Source organism: Gorilla gorilla, chromosome 4 (genome assembly GCF_029281585.2).
Source record: "Gorilla gorilla gorilla isolate KB3781 chromosome 4, NHGRI_mGorGor1-v2.1_pri, whole genome shotgun sequence".
Lineage (NCBI taxonomy): Eukaryota > Metazoa > Chordata > Mammalia > Primates > Hominidae > Gorilla > Gorilla gorilla.
In genome coordinates this window covers 33,029,002-33,050,387 of record NC_073228.2, presented here as the reverse complement: position 1 = coordinate 33,050,387, position 21,386 = coordinate 33,029,002, and the positions used below count along the sequence as shown (strand labels likewise).

General features: G+C 39.8%; 1 protein-coding gene across 20 annotated transcripts in view; it reads right to left on the bottom strand.

The window, feature by feature from the left end:
- The window catches only part of TRIM37 (tripartite motif containing 37), a 124,057-nt gene that overhangs the window by 19,749 nt on the left and 82,922 nt on the right, over nt 1–21,386 (bottom strand). For all 20 annotated transcript variants that reach the window (XM_019026605.4, XM_019026606.4, XM_019026608.4 and 17 more), the window contains 3 exons: nt 14,881–15,009; nt 13,206–13,395; nt 9,929–10,047 (listed from right to left, as the gene is read on the bottom strand). In XM_019026605.4, coding sequence (XP_018882150.1) covers nt 9,929–10,047; nt 13,206–13,395; nt 14,881–15,009 — 438 coding nt within the window. The remainder of the gene's footprint in view (nt 1–9,928; nt 10,048–13,205; nt 13,396–14,880; nt 15,010–21,386) is intronic.

The following is a 21,386-nucleotide window of genomic DNA, read 5'->3' as shown; positions in this document are numbered from 1 at the left end:
CTAATTTAAAAATTTTTTGGAGGGACAGGGTCTTGCTATAGTATGTTGCCCAGGCTGGTCTTGAAATCCTGGGCTTGAGAAGAGATCCTCCCACTTTAGCCTCTTACAGTGCTGGGATTACAGGTCACTGTGCCTGGCCACATCAGTTGATTTTTAAAAGAATAATTCTATAAAAAGTATTTGTTTCAGCAAGATAGCAATCAAGAAAACCTGAAAATCTTTCTGCCACAAATCCTTACAAATAGCAAGATAAAATATAAATGTAAAACATTATTTTAATGAACAAGCACATTAAAAGGCAGAAAGGAAATCCACAGTGTCAGAAACAAAGAAAGATAAGGAACTTTCATTAGTGGGTCAGGGACCACAGTTGCCCTGGAGAGCTTCCTGTGAGGATTTTTAAACACTGCCTTGGGATAGAAAAATGAACCCCCCACAGAAAGGGAATTGAAAGTGAGACTAAAACTCCACCCCCTGCATAATGTTAACATTTTTGTTTGTTTTCTTGAGACAGGGTCTCACTCTGTTACCCAGGCTGGAGTACAGTGGTGCAATCATGGCTTACCGCAGCCTTGACCTCCCAGGGCTCAGATGATCCTCCCACCTCAGCCTCCCAACGGGCCTGTGCCATCACACCTGGCTAATTTTTGTAATTTTTTAGTAGACATGGGATTTCGCCATGTTGCCCAGACTGGTCTTCAACTCCTGAGCTGAAGTGATTCACCCGCTTTGGCCTCCTAAAGTGGTGGCATTACAGGCATGAGCCACCATGCCTGGCCAATGCTAAAATTCCTATTGAAAGAACAGATTAGAAAAATGTCTGCCTACTGGCATAGGAAAACAGCAAGGAATTTTGTCTGTTTCTACTGGGCTCTGAAGAGGGGGAGAAAAGTCTTACCTCAAAATTCAAAGTAAGATTTATGTGCCTAATTTCGGTTTGGGATTTAAGGTTGAGGTTCAAATTTCAAGAAATTGACATAAAAATTGTTCAGGAGCTAGTGTTATTTGAATAAAGCAAAAGTAAAATCCTCTCTGGAAGGAAGGTTCTAGGTACAATGGAGTAAGCACATTCCACTCTATCTTTTCCACTGAAAGTAGCAATAAAACCTGGAGAGACGGGTAGTGTAGTTATTTAAGGATATTCATAGTTATTTACTTTGAAAAGTAAATAGAAACAGGCATACTGATGAAGCCTGAATTTGAATGACAGCAAAACTGGCAGATTAAAACAAGACCCAGAGTCTTATTAAAAAAAAAAAAAAAAAAAACCTAACGAAAATGTTCAGGATACAACCCCAAATTATTCAGCATATGAAAAACCAGGAAAGACAACCAACAAACATCAATGATGAGATGACACAGATGTCTGGAATTATTTAAGGGCTTCAAAGCTAGATAAAATGCTCATCAGCCAGGCCTGGTGGCACATGCCTGTAGTCCCAGCTACTTGAAAGGCTGAGGCAGGAGGATCGCTTGAGCCCAGGAGTTTGGGACTAGCCTGGGCAACTTAGCAAAGCCCCATCTCTACAAAAAAAAAAAAAAAATTTAAAAATTAGCCAGGCACACAGTGGTGTGCACCTGTAATTGTCCTAGCTACTAGGGAGGCTGAGGAGGGAGGCTCACTTGAGCCCAGGAGTTCAAGCCTGCAGTGAGCTATGATTGTACCACTGTACTCCAGCCTGGGTAACAGAACACAAGACCCTGAGGGACAGAGGAAGGAAGGAAGAATTAAGAATGAAGGGGATAAAGGGACTGGTCTAAATTGTGTCAAACAGAATGCCACAGAGATAGCAAAAATAACAAAGGAGAGACAACAGATAAAAGGAAAAAAGTTGAAAATTTTGTAGAATTATAAAAAACACTCTGAATTAAATACAAATAAGACATATCAAAATTTGTGGGATGTGACTATAGCAGTGCTTAAAAGGAAAGGTATGCCACTAAGTGTTTATCTTAGAAGAGAAAATATCTCAAATCAATAATCTAAACTACTACTTTAAGAAACTAGAAAAAGGAAATTAAACTCAAAGCAAGTGAAAGGAAGGAAATAATAAAAAACATAATAAAATCAGCAGAAAAACAAAAAAACCACAATGAAACAAAATGGTGTTTCTTTGAAAAGATCGATAAAGTTAAAAAAGCCTCTAGGTAGATTCACTAACAAAAAGAGAGCAAACAAAATTTCCAATATCAGGAATGAAAGAGGACATCAACTACAGATTCTATAAACAGTAAAATATAATAAAATGCTATAAGTAACTGTATGCTCATGAAACCAAAAACAGATGAAATGAGCAAATTCTTTCCTAGGTACAAACTACCAAAGGTTACTCAAGGAAAAATCGATGGGTATTTTAACTCCTAAAGAAATAAAATCTGCTCTAGTTAAAAAAGCTTCCAACAAAGGCAACTGTGGCCCCACATGGCTTCAGTGGTACACTCTTCCTTTTCTGTTTTCAAGAAGAGTTTGGTTAGCATTATTTCAGCCTTAAATATTTAGAAATCGTCTCCATCTTCAGCAAAGACAAAAAAAAAAACACAAAAAAACAAAAAAACAAACTTTCCTGTTCTAAAAGAGTGAAGAGTTTACAACAATTTTATGAAGTAGGGGAAAAAGAAAAAGAGCAGAGACCGTTAAAGAGGCCAAAACTAGCTAGTTCTGTGAAGTACCACCTCCACCTTGTGGCCCTTCGTGGAACTGTTGCTGAAAACACTAAAACACACTGAGTTGAACTTCAAGGCACAAATTTGACCTCTTATTAGTAGTGTTTCTGAATTCCCGACAAATACCAACCTTCAGGATTCAAAAAACAATGAATTGGAATTCTCTGGAATTCTCCAAATCTACATTATTCTTTTTAAAAAGTTTTTAAGTACATTTTTCAAACTCTATTCATTACATGTGTATCTTTTTTTTTTTTGAGACGGCGTCTCACTCTGTCACCCAGGCTGGCATGCCACTGCGTGATCTCGGCCTACTGCAATCTCCACCTCCCAGGTTCAAGCAATTCTCCTGTCTCAGCCTCCCGAGTAGCTGGGATTACAGGCATGTGCCACCACACCCAACTAGTTTTTTTGTATTTTTAGTAGAGATGTGTTTCACCATATTGGCCAAGCTGGTCTCGAACTCCTGACCTTGTGATCCACCCGCTTCGGCCTCCCAAAGTGCTGGGATTGTAGGTGTGAGCCACCGCATCCAGCCTACATGTGTATCTTTAAAAAAAATCATTTAATTAGTATTTGTAAGAGCTGAGGCCTATAGTGAATATTCAAATGCTAGACTGCATGTGGGTATTACTGGGTAGTATGTGAATAATTTAACGTTTAGAACTCAGCAAGGTTTACAGTACTATGCAGAATCACATGTTAATAAAAATGCCAATATAAGGATTTTGCTTCAAAATCTTTCTTGGAACACCACTCAATTTTTATTAAGTATACCATGTGTAAACTCATTATTATTTACTTAGCGGCAGACAGGGCCATGAACACACATAAAACGGCGATATTTATAATGAGGACTGATTTGTAATCACTTCTTTCCAAGGAGCTCCTGTTGACCTTAACCTTTGATTCCAGGTATCAGTATTTCCAGTTTTTACTTTCAACTTGCCCTAAGTAGATTCCTTCAAATCAGTAATGTTTCTATGTTGTTAAAATTAATTCTAATAAGACGATTAGAATAATGTTTTCCATTTATTAAACTTCTTGACTAATTTTTTTCAGAATTCAAAAAAAACACACATTTCCCAAGAAATGCTAGGAAGAAATTCCTGCATGAAAACGCCTGGTCTTTTATCAAGCACTAAGATCTGGAAGTTTCCTACCTTTGTGAATGTAAAGAAAAAGACAAATGGCTGGACGTCAATGATAGCAATTACAAGATACTATTAATTGTAAGGAGCTTCAGAGATTGTTAATGCAAAAGAAATCTGCATCTTATTACTGTCAATCATCTACCATATTTTTTGAGCACCTACTATGTATGTGCTCAGTAAAGCTAACTTGAGTTATAACTCCCTTAAATCAAGTTGCTCGAATTTCAGATGCTATGGAAAATACATTAACCACCTGCTACAGATGACACTTTGTATTCTAGTCACCAACAATTTATCTGCCTTTCTCCTTTCGAAAAGGACCCTGATATTGTTCAGGTATTTTCCCTTACCACATATCCACGCGGAACGAGTTGGTGAGGGAGACCAACTAACTGGACTTGGCTGGCTGGGTGCGCGGTGGCTCATGCCTATAATCCCAGCACTTTGGGTGGCCAAGGCAGGCAGATTGCCCGAGGTCAGGAGTTCGAGACCAGCCTGGCTAACATGGCAAAACCCCGTCTCTACTAAAAATACAAAAATTAGCCGGGCATGGCAGCAGACGCCTGTAATCCCAGCTACTTGGGAGGCTGAGGCAGGAGAATCGCTTGAACCTGGGAGGTGGAGGTAACAGTGAGTCAAGATTGCACCACTGCACTCCAGCCTGGGCGACAGAGCAAGACTCTGTCTCCAAAAAATAATAAATAAATAAATAACTGGACTTGGCCAGTTTTCCTTGACAGTGGCTGACGAGATAGAAGAGGAAGTTGTGGAGGTGCTTAGAGAAAGGTTGTTGCTGGAGATATATAGAATAAATCAATCCTCTTCCACTCCCAGAATGCTGTTCTGACTCTGATGTCTAGAACTGCAGCAAACATCTTACCGCCCTGAGAAGAGCTAAGCCTCTCACTCAGAATAGCAGGGCAAAAGATAAAACAACCCCACCCCCACCCTCCAACACACACACACACACACACACACACACACACACACACACACACACACACACACTAAAACCACCCCACCCCCACCCTCCAACACACACACACACACACACACACACACACGTTCCTGATGACACTGAGCAGCTAAATTTTCTAATCCTGAAACTGCTCTACCACAGGTGTACCTTCTTATTGAGAGATTTGTTAATGTAAAAGAGTTAATTTTCCTTTTTGTTCAAGTCAGTTAATTTTTCGATGAATTTTGTTAAAGGCATCTTAATAATTACCCTAAATGATCAGCAATGGCAGGCCATCAGACTCTGTATTCCTCTTAAAGAGGCCACCAGCAAGGTTTTTAACAGGCATGCCAAGGCTTTTCCCCAGATGGTGTTTTGAGTACCCCTGATTTAACTGAAGGGGGTTTGTGCTACTTCAGCAAGAAGTCAGAGAGCAAAGCCTTTAGTTTTACAAAGAACAAGAAATAAACTGGCCTACTTACAGTTGTGCAGGTCATCAATTGAAAGAAAAAATAAGTCAACCTTTTCAGCATCAGATCATTAAACCAGAGACTAATACAACCAAAGGTTGTCCCATATGGTTCCAGTAAAAAGGAAAAGGCCTATTTATGTTCATATCTAAGAAAAAAGTTATTTTTAAACTGATGCTTAAGAGCAATTAAGAGACACTTTAGTAGTCCCAAATTCCCAGCCAGTACCACAAACAATGCCTTAAAGTCCTCCAGACAACCTTCTCTTTGAGAAAGAGAGAGAACCCCACAGTGATATGACACCGAATGTCTTCTTTTTGTATTCAGCTAAAATAAAGAGTCTTGTTTTTCCTAAGCATGGATACAAGACAAATCCATTCAACTGTCTACTAAGGCTTATAGGTATATAAGGGTTTCCTGAGAACTTGCTCTTGCTGATGATAGAATAATACCGGCAACAGTGAGCAAGGCCGCATTCTCCTCGAGAAACAAAGCTGATTACAGGAGGCACAGGGCTTCCTTTGTCTCCTGTACTACCTTCTCTCAGCCTATCCTGGGACTCTGGAGGTAAACAAGCTGTTCAGATACCAACAAATTACAAGGGTGTACTTCTGTGTCCCTGTTGATTTGCACATTCACAGCAATTTTTCTTATTGAGTTCTAGGTGCTATTTATAGCACAACACCCCATATATAAAGATAAAATGTGTTACTGAATAACACTGACCATTTAACTCTAAATCCTACATGAATAACTCGTCTTCTTTCAAAGACTTGGAAAATGTACCGATCTTCACCATGGCCAAGCAAATGCCTTTCTTCAGTTTAGGACAAGCTGTCAATTAGCTTTAAATAAGAAATGAAACTGGTGTCAAAAAGTTCCAGTGTTTTCTGTGCTGACCAGCCATTTCATATATAAAAATTAGTGCTGAGATAATGTAAATTGATAAATTGGCAGCTGAAATTAAGTCCAAATCGGGCGGCCGGGTGTGGTGGCTCATGTCTGTAACCCAGCACTTTGGGAAGCTGAGGCAGAAGGATCATTTGAGCCCAGGAGTTTAAGACCAGTCTGAGCATACAGCAAGACCAAGTCTCTATAAAAAATTACAAATAAAGAAGTCCAAATCATTTCACCTAACCATGCTTCTTACCAATTTTCCTGCCTCTAGTTCCACATATGCTATTCCCACCCCCAAATCCATTCTCCACAATGCAGCTAGAGTAGAAATGTTAAAGTGTCACTTCTAACTTAGATCCTATTCAAATGACAAAGTTCAAATTCTAGCTGGGACATTCCACGTAACTCTTCATGATCTGGCCTCTGTCTGTCTCCCTTCTGGCCTTTCACCAGTCTTCATCTGGCTAACTCCTACTCATCCCTTAGGATGATCTTTCCAAGGGTGGATTAGGGACGAGGTTAACAGAGAGAGGCGACAGTTAAGAGCACTGGCTCTAGGTTCAAATTCTAGCTCTTCCAAGTTCTTTTTTTTCTTTTCTTCTTTTTTTTGAGACAGAGTCTCGCTCTGTCACCCAGGCTGGAGTGCAATGGCCACAATCTCAGCTCATTGCAACCTCTGCCTCCTTGGTTCAAGTGATTCTCCTGCCTCAGCCTCTCGAGTAGCTGGGATTATAGGAGTGTGCCACCATGCCTGGCTGATTTTTCTATTTTTAGTAGAGATGGGGTTTCACCATGTTGGCCAGGCTCGTCTCAAACTCCTGACCTCAGGTGATCTGCCCACCTCGGCCTTCCCAAAGTGCTGGGATTACAGGCATTAGCCAACATGCCCAACCTTCCAATTTCTTTTTTTTTTTTTTTTTTGAGACGAAGTTTCACTCTTGTTGCCCAGGCTGGAGCGCAATGGTGCGATCTCAGCTCACTGTAACCTCCGCCTCCCGGGTTCAAGCGATTCTCCTGCCTCAGCCTCCCAAGTAGATGGGATTACAGGTGCCCGCCACCACACTCGGCTAATTTTTGTATATTTAGTAAAGATGGGGTTTCACCATGTTGACCAGGCTGGTCTTGAACTTCTGAACTCAGGTGATCCACCCTCCTTGGCCTCCCAAAGTGCTGGGACTACAGGCATGAGCCACTGCGCCCGGCCCTGGCCTTCCAATTTCTAACCCTGTGACTCTGGGTAAGGTAAATTACATCTCCAGGCCTCAGCTTACTCACCTGTAAAACTAGGTTAACAAAAGCAACTACCATGTAGAGTTATTCTGAGAATAACAGAATACTGGTAAAGTCTTTAACACAGTAAGAACTTAGTATTACTATTATTTTTATTACATATCTCATTTTTGAGCTGCCTATAAACCTTATCACAGCACTCATCGTCCTATATTACAACTGGCTATTAGTCTCCCCTGACACCTAACAATTGGTTTTCAACTGCTCTCCTTGCCGCTCTCCTACCAATACCACCACACATACCTAGCATACCCGAGAGCTACAACTTATTTCTATTAATAACTGTCGCCCACTCTGGCAAGTGATTCTCAAGGAGTGGTCACCTCTGGTTGAGAATTATTTAGTTCAACTATTGGTTCTTGACTGGGGATGATTTTGCCTCCCAGGAAACATCTGGCAATGTCTAGAGACATTTTTGGTTGTTGTAACCGGAGGGAAACACTACTGGTATCTAGTGGTTAACAGCTGAGGATGCTGCTAAACATTCCACAGTGCAGAGAACAGTCCCTGTAAAATAAAGAATTATGTGGCCTAAATGGCAATGGTGTGAAGGTGGAGAAAGTCTGAACTAGATAGTAAGTTCAGGAATTTTATCACTGGCATCAAATGCAACATCCGGTAAATTAGAAGCATTTCATAAATGTTGCATGAAAAAAATGAGCTTGTTATTACTGTCATTTGAGATAGAGTCTCACTCTGTCGTCCAGGCTGGAGTGCAGTGGTGTGATCTCAGCTCACTGCAACCTCTGCCTCCCGGTTCAAGCAATTCTCCTGCCTCAGCCTCCCAAGTAGCTGGGATTACAGGTGTCTGCTACCACATCTGGCTAATTTTTCTATATGTGGTAGAGATGAGGTGTCACTATGTTTGCCAGGCTGGTCTCGAACTCCTGACTTCAAGTGATCTGCCTGCCTCAGCCTCCCAAAGTACTGGGATTACAGGCATGAGCCACTGCACTTGGTGGAAGAAAAATGAGCTTGTAATTCCAGCATATTCTGTAGTAATTTAAGCTACTACAATCCAGTATGTATGGAGACACATAGAAAGTAACTATTCCCCGGCCGGCCTTGGTGGCTCACGCCTGTAATCCTAGCACTTTGGGAGGCTGAGGCGAGTGGTTCACGAGGTCAGGAGTTCAAGACCAGCCTGGCCAACACGGTGAAATCCCGTCTCTTACTAAAAATACAAAAATTAGCCAGGTGTGTTGGCAAGCGCCTGTAATCCCAGCTATGCAGAGGCTGAGGCAGGAGAATCGCTTGAACCCAGGAGTTGGAGGCTGCAGTGAGCCAAGACTGTGCCACTGCACTCCAGCCTGGGCAACAGAGCTAGACTCCGTCTCGGGAAAAAAAAAACAAAAAAAAAAAAACAGAAAAAGAAAGTATTCCCCACAGGCCCATTCTATAAAGATCTTCAATCATAATATTTCTTTCTTGATGTTTTAACAATAAACACATCATTTACAAAAATCTTTTCTATTTAATCTCTTCTACTGAAATAATGCTGCCCATTACAGAAGCACCAATTAAGAAAACCAAAATGTTTAGTGTTCTTTAACTGAGAAACCTGAAAATGCCACCACCTACACACCCTCTTCTTAGGGGAGCTGAGTAGATGCTGGCACCTGTATGTATGCTTTGAGCTACAATTCATCATTGAAATTCAAATGAGTGCAGAGGTGGAAGGTGGTGGAGTTTCACTAAGAAATGAAAAAATTACAAGGCCAAATATCATTAAGATAAGAGAGTTGACATTCTTTTCTACCAATTTATAAAGGACACAGCAAGGGCAATACACATAGCCTTGTTCTAAGCACCTCTGTTGCCCCAAATTGCAAAATGTCTTCTATGCTTTTAGATAAACAATAATGAACTTGGAAGAACATGCAAAAGAAACACTAGAAAGTACAGCTGAGAACAAGTTGAAGTCAGTCATCATACAGGATTTAAAAAATGGTCAAAACTTGGAATGCTTCTTTAAGAAGAAAAAAGCAATCTACAGACACTAATTAAGACTGACTTTAAAAAATACTTAACATTTACTATTCTAATTAGTTGTTCTAGGGCATATCTTCCCCATTAGATTGTGAACATATCTAATTCAACTTTGTATTAATAAATCTAGCAAAAATTCGATGCCTGGTATGTAGGTGCCTTAACATATTTATTGACCGAACAGATGAACTATATGCAGATTTTTTCCCCATACAAATGCCTGTTCTAGTAAGGCCTGTCCTTTTATATAGTAACTTACCCATTTTGCCTTCCTCTGTATTTGGTATCTTAGCAAATCAAATTCAGTGGCACAAGGAATGTTGTGTTCAGATCAAGCATGTCGAATAGCAGATCTCAGTAACATTTCCATTAAACCAACCACTCCCTATCCCTATCACTACCAACAGCAGCAGCAGCACCACCACCACCACCACCACCACCCACCACCCACCACCAAAAAAGGGACAGAATTCTCATTTCCTGCTTATAAGTTTATCATTCCTTACCTTCTTCAGGGGCAGCTGAAGCTCCTTCAGGTAGTACAGGCTGTAACTCTCCAGTTTCAGAATTATTTTCCAAATCAGTCATCTGCAGTCCTTCCAGATGACCTCCTTTAGCATTAGCCCTCAAAGAAGAAAACAACTTGATATTTCTATATAACTAGTGACACAATAATCTATATTTTCTTTTTGAACTGAGCACCAAACTAAGTAGGGTACGTGCTCTGGTGCTTAATACTAAATTTCAAATTTTATCTGAAAATATTTCACTAAGGTCCTGGCACAGTGGCTTATGCCTGTAATCCCAGCACTTTGGGAGGCCAAGGCGGGTGGATCACCTGAGGTAGGAGCTCAAGACCAGCCTGGCCAAGATGGTGAAACCCCATCTCCACTAAAAATACAAAAATTAACCGGGTATGGTGGTGGGCGCCTGTAATCCCAGCTACTCGGGAGGCTGAGGCAGAGAATTTCTTGAACCCGGGACATGGAGGTTGCAGTGAGCCGAGGTTGCACCATTGCGCTCCAGCCTGGGCAACAGAGTGAGACTCTGTCTCAAAAAAAAAAAAAAAATTTTTTTCACTAAATATTCACAAAAAAATGTTATGAAATGGTGGATTACATCAATGTTGGCATCCTGGTTGTGATATTGTACTACGGTTTTGCAAAATGTTATCATTAGGGGAGAAAAGTACACAGGATCTCTCTGCATTATTTCTTACAACTGAATGTGAACCTATAATTAGCTCAATAAAATTTTAACTTATAAATACAAATAGAAGTTTTAAATAATATGTTCTAATAGGGAAAGACTTTTGAGATATATTATTATTGCTATTATTTGAGATAGAGTCTCACTCTGTCACCCAGGCTACAGTGTAGTGATGTGATCTCAGCTCACTGCAACCGCTGCCTCCTGGGCTCAAGTGATTCTCCTGCCTCAGCCTCCCAAGTAGCTGGGATTACAGGTGTCCAGCACCACGCCCGGCAATTTTTGTACTTTGTTTTTAGTAGAGACAGTGTTTCACCACGATGGCCAGGCTGGCTCGAACTCCTGACCTCAAGTGATCTGCCCACCTCAGCCTCCCAAAGTGCTGGGGTTATAGGTGTGAGCCACCGTGCCTGGCCTGAGAGATATTATTGAATGAGAAAATAAAGTACATCTTCTGTATTAAAAAAGCTACATAGTCACAGTTCCTTAAATATACACAAAAACTGAGAAGACACAGCACACATGAAAAATTAAGAACAGCATGAATATGTGTGGGCAGGGGGTTGGAAAACTAGGTCATGGGAGTTAAGGATGGGAAATTTTTCACTTATTCTTTTTTCCTTTCATTTTGAAACACTTATCATTAGTATTTAATATTTATTTTTATTTAAAAAATAAACAGAGGCAAGGTCTTGCTATGTTGCCTAGGGTGTTCTCAAACTCCTGGGCTCAGGCCATCCTCCCACCTCAGCCTCCAAAAGTGCTGGGATTACAGGTGTGTGCCACTGTGCCCAGCCTTTCATTAGTATTTAAACTTTTTGCTTACACTACTTTAAATCAGGCAGGAAAAAAAAAGACATGAACCAGGCTGGCAGATAAAATCAACTGCAAAATGAGGATCAAGCTGCAGACACTTGCACAGGATTTTACTCTCTAGAAAAAAAAAAACTAAGTTCATGTATATTTAATTGTGGTGACTAAAGGCAGATAAAAATATCTCCATAGCAAATAAAATATAAGAGCTAGTTGCACTTTAATTTGAAGAAATGTATAAAACATCAGGCTAGGTAGTAGGTAGGGAAGACAAGATAATCTCCAGTGATTTTAACACCTTTCTACTACTGAAACTTGAGCCAGAAAGCTAAACCACCAGCTGATCTTGTAGTTTTGGTAATGAGCCAGACCTTGACTATGTAAAATTAAGTAAACTTAAAGGGTGTTAATCTTTCTCCAATTTAGGTAAAATTCTTTTCAGGGTCTCCAAAATAGAACTATTTCATTGTTTAAATTTAGAAATAGGTTTAATATCCATAAAATAGATAAGCAGATGGATATTAATGGCTAATCATCTGCCACATCCATAGCCAATATCCATAATCACTCTATCTTTTGAATAGATGGAAGTTTAATTGCCATGCCGGGGATTTGAGTTTATGTCTCCTAGAGGAGAGATAAACGTGTTAACTACTATATATCTTTTTGGGAAATTCCAACTATAAGTTTTGAGGATACTTTGATAAGAGGAGAGAAGAAAGATGAGATAAAAGCAGAAAAGCAGTGTTAAAGTTGCTGTAAGTGCTTTGTTTCATACAAAATATATATAAATGCCTGTGACACATAATATAGTCCAACACTAACATCTTTGACAAGTGTAGGATAGACAGAAAAAAAAAAAAAAAAAAGGCTCACCGCCCCCCTACCGCCAACACATACAAATTTACAAGGCAGAGTTCAGATAAGGTTACGTATCATTGTGAAAATGAGCTCTTAACTGTGAAAATGAGCTCTAACATATTTAAACTAAACTTCCGGTACTATCTCATCCCATTAAAAAAAGTACTAACTCTTGAGACCATGGTGAAACCCCATCTCTACTAAAAATACAAAAAAAAAAAAAAAATCAGCTGGGCGTGGTGGTGGGCGCCTGTAGTCCCGGCTACTTGGAGAGGCTGAGGTAGGAGAATGGCATGAACCTGGGAGGCGGAGCGTGCAGTGAGCTGAGATCATGCCACTGCACTCCAGCCTGGGCGACAGAGCGAGACTCCATCTCAAAAAAAAAAAAAAAGTACTATCTCATCCCATTAAAAAAAAAAAGTAAAATCTCTGATACTTTAAAAAGTTAAAATTTAGGCCAGGTGCAGTGGCTCACGCCTGTAATCCCAACACTCTGGGAGGCTGAGGTGGGCATATCACTTGAGGTCTCAGGAGTTCAGGACCAGCCTGGCCAACATGGCAAAACCTCGTCTCTACTAAAAATACAAAAATTAGCAGGGTGTGGTGGCGGGCACCTGTAATCCCAGCTACTTGGGAGGCTGAGGCAGGAAAATCACTTAAACCCGGGAGGCAGAGGTTGCAGAGAGCTGAGATCACGCCACTACACTCCAGCCTGGGTGACAGAGCGAGGCTCTGTTAAAAAAAATAAAAAAAGTTAAAATTTAGTGCAATAAATGTATTTTCTGTCCACTAAAAAATTAACAAGGTAGAAATTAATTTGTTCATCATGATGCATACTTAAAGTTCCAAACAAAGCTATTAGCTATTATACCATTACATATACAAAACAACTTAATTTACCCCAAGGTGACCATTTTCCTCCTTTTCTCAACAGCAGGCAAGCCACTGAAAACTGCAACCACAACAGCATCTGAATCCAAAGCTTTACACTGCCGGTCTTCAGTTTTTGGCAGAATATCACCGATACTGCCATGTATCAAGGCTCGGGGAGAACTGTGCCTGCTCCCAGACTGAGAGCTTCCTGGGGAGCCTTCAAAAAAAGGAAGACGGAATACAAAAATTAGCTGGGCATGGTGGTATGCGCCTGTAATCCCAGCTACTTGGGAGGTTGAAACACAATGATCACTTGAACCTGGGAGGCGGAGGTTGCAGTGAGCTGAGATTGTGCTACACTCCAGCCTGGACAACAGAGCAAGACTCTGTCTCCAAAAAATAAAATAAAATAAAATAAAAGGAGGGATAACCAGAAAAAAGGCAAATAAACATGAAAGGTCTCTCTCAGTTACATTAGAAAATCTCACTATATATATCATTTTAAAACTACATAAAAACTTCAAAAATAGGCCAGGCGTGGTGGCTCATGCCTGTAATCCTGGCACTCTGGGAGGCTAAGGCGGATGGATCACCTGAGGTCAGGAGTTCAAGACCAGCCTGGCCAATGTGGCGAAACCCCATCTCTACTACAAATACAAAAATTAGCCAGGCGTGGTGGCGTGCACTTGTAGTCCCAGTTACTCGGGAGACTGAGGCAGGAGAATCACTTGAACACGGCGGGCGGAGGTTGCGGTGAGCCGAGATCACACCATTGCACTCCAGCCTGGGCAACAAGAGCAAAAAACTCCATCTCAAAAAAAAAAAAAAACTTCAAAAATAATTTTGAAACATATCCCTTGTTTTTTATGCCAAGCATTTAAAATTAAGGAGTCCAGGCCAAGTGTTGTGGCTCACACCTGTAATTTTACACTTTGGGAGGCTGAGACAGGAAGATTGTTTGAGCCCAAAAGTTCAAGACCAGCCTGGACAATGTAGCAAAACCCTGTCTCGGCAAAAAAAAAAAAAAAAAAAAAAGCCAGGTATGGCTGCATGTGTCTGTGTCTGTGGTCCCAGCTACTTGGGAGGCTGAGGTGGAAGGATCACTTTTGTCTGGGAGGTCAAGGCTACAGTGAGCTATGATTGCACCACTGCATCCCTAGCCTGGAAAACAGAGCAAGACTCTGTCTCAGGAAAACAACAAAAATAAAGAATAAATAAAATTAAGGTGTTTAGAATATATAGTCTAATGGCTGTATTTTGTTAAGGGTCTGTTCTGTTGTGAGATCAAGAAACTTTCCAGCCAGGTGTGGTGGGGCTCATTCCTGTAATCCTAGCACTTTGGGAGGTTGAGGCAGGTGGATTGCTTGAGCTCAGGAGTTTAAGACCAGCCTGGGCAACCTGTCTCTACAGAAAATACAAAAATTAGCTAGGCGTAGTGGTGCACACCTGTAGTCCCAGCTACTTGGGGGGGCTGAGGCAGGAGGATCTCTTAAACCACCGGTCGACGCCACGGTGAGCCAAGATCGCACCACTGCACTCCAGCCTGGGTGACAAAGTGAGACCCTGTTTCAAAAAAAGAAACTTTCAAATCCAACTTTAGCATTTTTGGTACCCTTCAAGATCTAAAGCTCCACGATAACATCAATTTCAGGTAATAAATATCTACCCCACTAAAAGTACATTCTGAATCCCTCAAATTTACCTTCAGACAGAGTCTGACAGTCTCCCTTGGAACGACTATTTTCTCCAGGGTCCACTGCTCTTCGAAGTGATAGACTACCTGCTACACTGGATCGAGCTGGCTTGGGTGAATTACTCTTCTTATTTGTGGCTGCAAAGACATTTAAGAACACCTCTGAATAGGCTACAACAGCACAAAACTCACTATTTAGTCTGTCAGAAAAAGTTTTAATCTTACCTTGCATGGAAGCTGTTCTCTCTACTGTCTAAAAATAAACAACATTCTGTAGCCCCAACTGGTTTAGACTTTTGTCATAAAACATTCCCATCTTGTTGCTTGTAGAGCAGAATCTTTTTTTTTTTTTTTCCCCCAGATGGAGTCTTGCTCTTGTTGCCCAGGCTGGAGTGCAATGGAGCGATCTTGGCTCACTACAACCTCCACCTCCTGGGTTCAAGCAATTCTCCTGCCTCAGCCTCCCGAGTAGCTCAGATTACAGGCACTCGCCACCATGCCCAGCTAATTTTTGTATTTTTAGTAGAGACGGGGTTTTGTCATGTTGGCCAGGCTGGGTCTCGAACACCTGAACTCAGGTGATCCACCTGCCACGGCCTCCCAAAGTGCTGGGATCACAGGTATGGGCCACCGCACACCGCCCGTAAAATCTTAACTTAAAAGATTATCTGTGAGCTCCTTAAGAAAAATCATACAAATTTCAATGCAGTTAAACTATTAACAAATATATAACCCGTCAAACATTTGGAAATTATAAAGTATTATTGGATTAAAAAGAAAAATCAATGCTGAGTTAGAAACAAATTACAATTATGGTACTTGAAATCAAGATGTCTGTGGCCAAACCAGTAGTGAAAAGAAAATGTACGGCCATAAAATGAATTAATTAGGGAAAAAAGGGACTATATGACCTAATATGCATAGATTCAAAAGCTAGGAAGACAATAAAAATAAGCAAGCAAGAATGCTATTGCCAGAAGGCAGGGCCCTGCCCTTGAATTCAGCCTGCAGAACTGTGAGTTAAATAAATCTCTTTTAAGAATACATTTTAAAAAAAGAATAAAAATAAAATTGTAAAAAAGAATAAAAATAAAAAATTCATTAATAGGTAATAAACAGGTTTAGCACGGTTGCAGGATATAAGACAAAATAACTTATTGTATTTCTCTGCACTAGCAGACAATGTGAGAATGAAGTTAAGAAAACAATTTCATTTTTAATAGCATAAAATACAATTAAAATACTTATTTATTTAACAAATATTTATTTAACAAAAGAAATGTGAGACTTGTCCACTGAAAACTACCACACATTCTTGAAAGAAAATAGAGACAACAGCAAAGACATCCTGTGTTCATCACTGATTGGAATACTTAATACTGTTAACAAAGCAATATTCTTAAAATTGATCTACAGATTCAACACAATTTCTAAAAAAATAGTAGCTGTGTTTTTGTTTTTGTTTTTTTTTTTGCAGAAATTGACAAGCTAATCCTAAAATCCATTTGAAAATGTAAGAGACCCACAATACCCAAAACAATCTTAAATGGAACACTCACTTCTGATTTCAAAAGTTACTATAACTAAGTAATCAAGACTATGTGGTACTGCCATATACACATATATATCATCAAAACAGAATTGAGAGTCTAGAAACAAACCCTTATATTTATGGTCCACTGATTTTTGACAAGGATGCCAAGACAATGCAATGGGCAAGGAAAAAAAGAGGGACAATAAGTGTTGCCAACGGTATGGAAAACCTGGAGCCCTCATATACTGCTGCTGGGAACATAAAATGATGCAGCTACTTTGGAAAATAGTCTGGCACTGGTAGTTCCTCAAAAAGTTAAACACAGTTGCCATGTAACCCATTAATTCCATTTCTAAGCATATACTCAAACAAAACCATATGTCCAAACAAAAACTTGTACATGAATGTTCATAGCAGCACTACTGATAATAGCCAAAAAGTAAAAACAACCCAAATATCCATCAACTAATGAGTGGATAAACAGTATGTAGTACACAGCCATACAATAAAATATCATGCAGCCATAAAAAGGAATATATGCCACAACATGAATGAACCTTGAAAGGGCTGTGTTAAGTGAAATAAGCCAGACATAGAAGACCTCATATGGTATGAGTCTATATAAAAAGTCCAGGCTGGGCGCAGTGGCTCACATCTGTAATCCCAGCACTTTGGGAGGCTGAGGTGGGTGGAGCATGAGGTCAAGAGATTGAGACCAACCTGGCCAACATGGTGAAACCTCGTCTCTACTAAAAATACAAAAGTTAGCTGGGCATGGTGGCGCACACCTGTAGTCCCAGCTACTTGGGAGGCTGAGGCAGGAGAATGGTGTGAACCCGGGAAGCGGAGCTTGCAGTGAGCCGAGATTGTGCCACTATGCTCCAGCCTGGGCAACAGGGCGAGACTCCGTCTCAAAAACAAAAAAGTCCAGAAGAAGAAAAATCCATAGGGAAAAAGTAGATTAGTGGTTACCAGAAGATAGTAGAAGGGGAAGATGGAGAACGACTTTTAATGGGTTTGGAGTTCTAGGGAGAGGGTTAATGAAAATGTTCTTAGACTTAGATAAATGTTCTAGACTTAAGAAAAATGATGACCAATTTCTCCACTAAAAGGATAAATGAATTATTGGTTAAGGAAAAAAGAATGCATTAACAGTCTGGGCGCGGTGGCTCATGCCAGTAATCCCAGCACTTTAGGAGGCCAAAGTGGGTGGATTACCTGAGGTCAGGAGTTCGAGACCAGCCTGGCCAGCATGGTGAAACCCCATCTCTACTACAAATACAAAAATTAGCCCGGTGTGGTGGCACACACCTGTAATCCCAGCTACTCAGGAGGCTGAGGTAGGAGAAGTGATTGAGCCCAAGAGGCAGAGGTTGCAGTGAGCCAAGATCGCGCCACTGCACTCCAGCCTGGTGGACAGAGCGAGACTCTGTCTCAAAAAAAAAAAAAAAAAAAAAAGCATTAACAAAGACAAAAGCAGAAATATAATGAAATGGTAAAAGACAATGGATGAAATAAATCTAAGAACTTGGTCTTTGAGGAGATGAACAAAATTAGCAAATCCCTTGAGCAGGTCAAATCAAAGGAGAAAAAAAAACACAAGTAAGCAATAAAATAAGTGAAAAAGAAGTTAACACCCCATATGCACAAGAAGTTTTAAAAATTTAAGAAAATAGAATAAATGACTGTATATCAATAAATTTAAAGACCCAAATATAATTAGTTTTTCTTGGAAAACTATAGTAACTGACTTAAGTAGCAGCAGAAGTATGAGAAAACTACATCTGACAAGAGATTAATGACCAGGATCTCAAACAACTCTATAGGAAAAAATTCAATAATCTGATTAAAAATGGGTAAAAATCTGAATAGATACTTCCTAAAAGAAGACACACAAATAGCAAACAGGCATATGAAAAAGTGCTCAACATCACTGATCATCAGAGAAATGCAAATCAAAACTACAATAAGATACCATCTCATCCCAGTTAAAATGGCTTTTATCCAAAACACAGGCAATAACAAATGCTGGTGAAGATGTAGAGAAAAGGCAACTCTCATACACCATTGGTGGGAATGTAAGTTAGTAAAACCACTATGGAAAACAGTTTGGAGGTTCCTCAGAAAAACTAAAAATAGATCTACCATATGATCCAGCAATCCCACTGCTGGTTATATACCCAAAAGAAAGCAAATTAGTATGTCAAAGAGGTATCTGCACTCCCATGTTTACTACAGCATTAGTCACAATAACCATGGTTTGGAAGCAACCTAAGATCCACAGACAAATGGATAAAGAAAATGTAGGTTGGGCGTGGTAGCTCACGCCCGTAATCTCAGCACTTTGTAAGCCCGACTCAAGTGGATCATTTGAGGTCAGGAGTTCGAGACCAGCCTGACCAACAAGGTGAAACCCCATCTCTACTAAAAAATACAAAAAAATTAGCTGGGCGTGGTGGCGCATGCCTGTAGTCGCAGCTACCTGGGAGGCCGAGGCAGGAGAATGACTTGAATCCAGGAGGCAGAGGTTGCAGTAAGCCGAGATTGCACCACTGCACTCCAGCCTGGGCAACAGAGTGAGACTCCATCTCAAAAAACAAAAAAAAATGTGGTACATATACACATGGAATACTATTCAGCCATAAAAAAGGAATGAGATCCTGTCATTTGCAACAACATGGGTGGAACTGGAGATCGTTATGTTAAGTGAAATACATCAGGCACAGAAAGACAAACTTCACACATTCTCACTTATTTGTGGGGGCTAAAAATTAAAACAACTGAACTCAAGATAATACAGCAATGGTTACCAGAGGCTAGGGAGTGTAGTGGGTGGCTGGGGGGATGGTTAATGGGTACAAAAATATAGTTAGATAGAATGAATAAGATCTAGTATTCGTTAGTACAACAGTGACTACAGTCTACAATAATTTATTGTACTTCTGAAAATAACTAAAAGAGTACAATTGGATTGTTTTAACACAAAGGATAAATGCTTGAGATGATGGATACTCCATTTACCCTGATGTGATTATTATGCATTGTAAGCGTGTTTCAAAATATCTCATATATCCTATAAACATATATACCTACAATGTACCCACAAAAATTAAAAATTAAAAAAATTAAAAATATGAGGAAACCAACAAATCCAACAGAAATTAAAAAGGCTGTTAAAGTTCTAACTCTGAGTTACTATACTAGTTTTATGAATGCTTTTTATTAGACATAAAGTTTAATACAGCATAGGAGCAAATAACATACAGTTAAAATAATTTTATAGCATAGAAAAGGACAAAAACATCTGGATTTAATCTGTAAAACAAGCATAGAATTAGAACTAAAGTGGGTTAAGGATAGTGTAATGAAATAGATCGATTTCACTTATGACTATGTAGTCAAGGATCCTAAGTAAAATATTAGCAAACTGAATATAGCAGTGTTTTTTTAAAAAAATTATAGGCCCAAACTAAATAGGATGCATTCCAGTATTTCCAGAATGGTCAACATTAGAAAAATAATATAATTTACTTTATGATAACAAAGTAATGGAACAAAATAGTAAATCATTTTGACAAATGTCAAAACATCATTTGATATAATTCTACACAGCTTCAGTTTAAAAAGAAAAGAAATTCTCGTAGTAAGAAAAGAGGCAGTTTGGTATTAGGGTGAAGGGCATAGGCTCTGAGGTTCAAGTTTTTGGCTTTGCCAGTTACCAATGTGAAACTAGCAACATTATTCAATGCCTGCTGCCTTGGTTTCCTCATCTGTAAATTGGGAATGAAATTGACTTACCTTACCTCTTAGACTTCTTGTTAAGATTAAGTGAGTCAATGCATGTGACTTAGAATAGTTAGAATAATGTCTGGCACACAGTTAACACTTAGTAAATGTTAGCCATTATTGGTATTGTTGTTACTAAACAGGTTTAGTAACCTTTAGTTACTAAATTTCTTTAGTAAGAAATTTACAGTAACCTTTAGTTACTGTATTTCTTTAGTAAGAAATACAGATGTACAATAAAAATATGAAAAGATATTCGGCCTCACCTGCTATTCAAGGAAATGGTATATTAAACCAAATGGTATATTAAAACCAAAAGTACAGCTTTTTGAGTGGACTTTCTCGAAAAGCCTTTGTTACATATTTTGCAGATACAGTTGACCCTTGAACAGCACAGGCTTGTACTGTACAGGTCCACTTAATATTCGAATTTTTTTCAACCAGAGAAAGACTGAATATATTACTATACTATACTATAGAATCTATTACTATAAATAGAAGGATGTACCTTTTAACTTTTTTATTTATTTATTTATTTTTGAGACAGTCTCACTTGTCACCTAGGCTGGAGTGTGGTGGCACAATCTTGGCTCACTGCAACCTCCACCTCCTGGGTTCAAGCAATTCTCGTGGCTTGGCCTCCTGAGTAACTGGGATTACAGGCATGTGCCATCATGCCCAGGTAATTTTTTTGTATTTTTAGTAGACATGGGGTTTCTCCATGTTGGCCAGGCTGGTCTCGAACTCCTGGCCTCAAGTAATCTGCACGACTTGGCCTCCCAAAGTGCTGGGATTACAGGCGTGAGCCATTGCACACAGCTTTTTTAACTTGATAGAAACAGGCCTGTAATCTTTGGGAGGCCGAGACAGGCAGATCACGAGGTCAGGAGATCAAGACCAGCCTGGCTAACATGGTGAAACCCCGTCTCTACTAAAAAATACAAAAAAATTAGCCAGGCGTGGTGGCAGGCACCTGTAGTCCCAGCTACTCGGGAGGCTGAGGCTGGAGAATAGCGTGAACCCAGGAGGCGGAGCTTGCAGTAAGCCGAGATGGCGCTACTGTACCCTAGCCTGGGTGACAGAGCAAGACTCTCTCTTAAAAAAAAGAAACACAAAAACAAAAAAGTACCTATTGAAACATATAGCAAACCTCAAATTTAATGAGAAAAAAACTAAAGGAATTCCTAAATAAAGT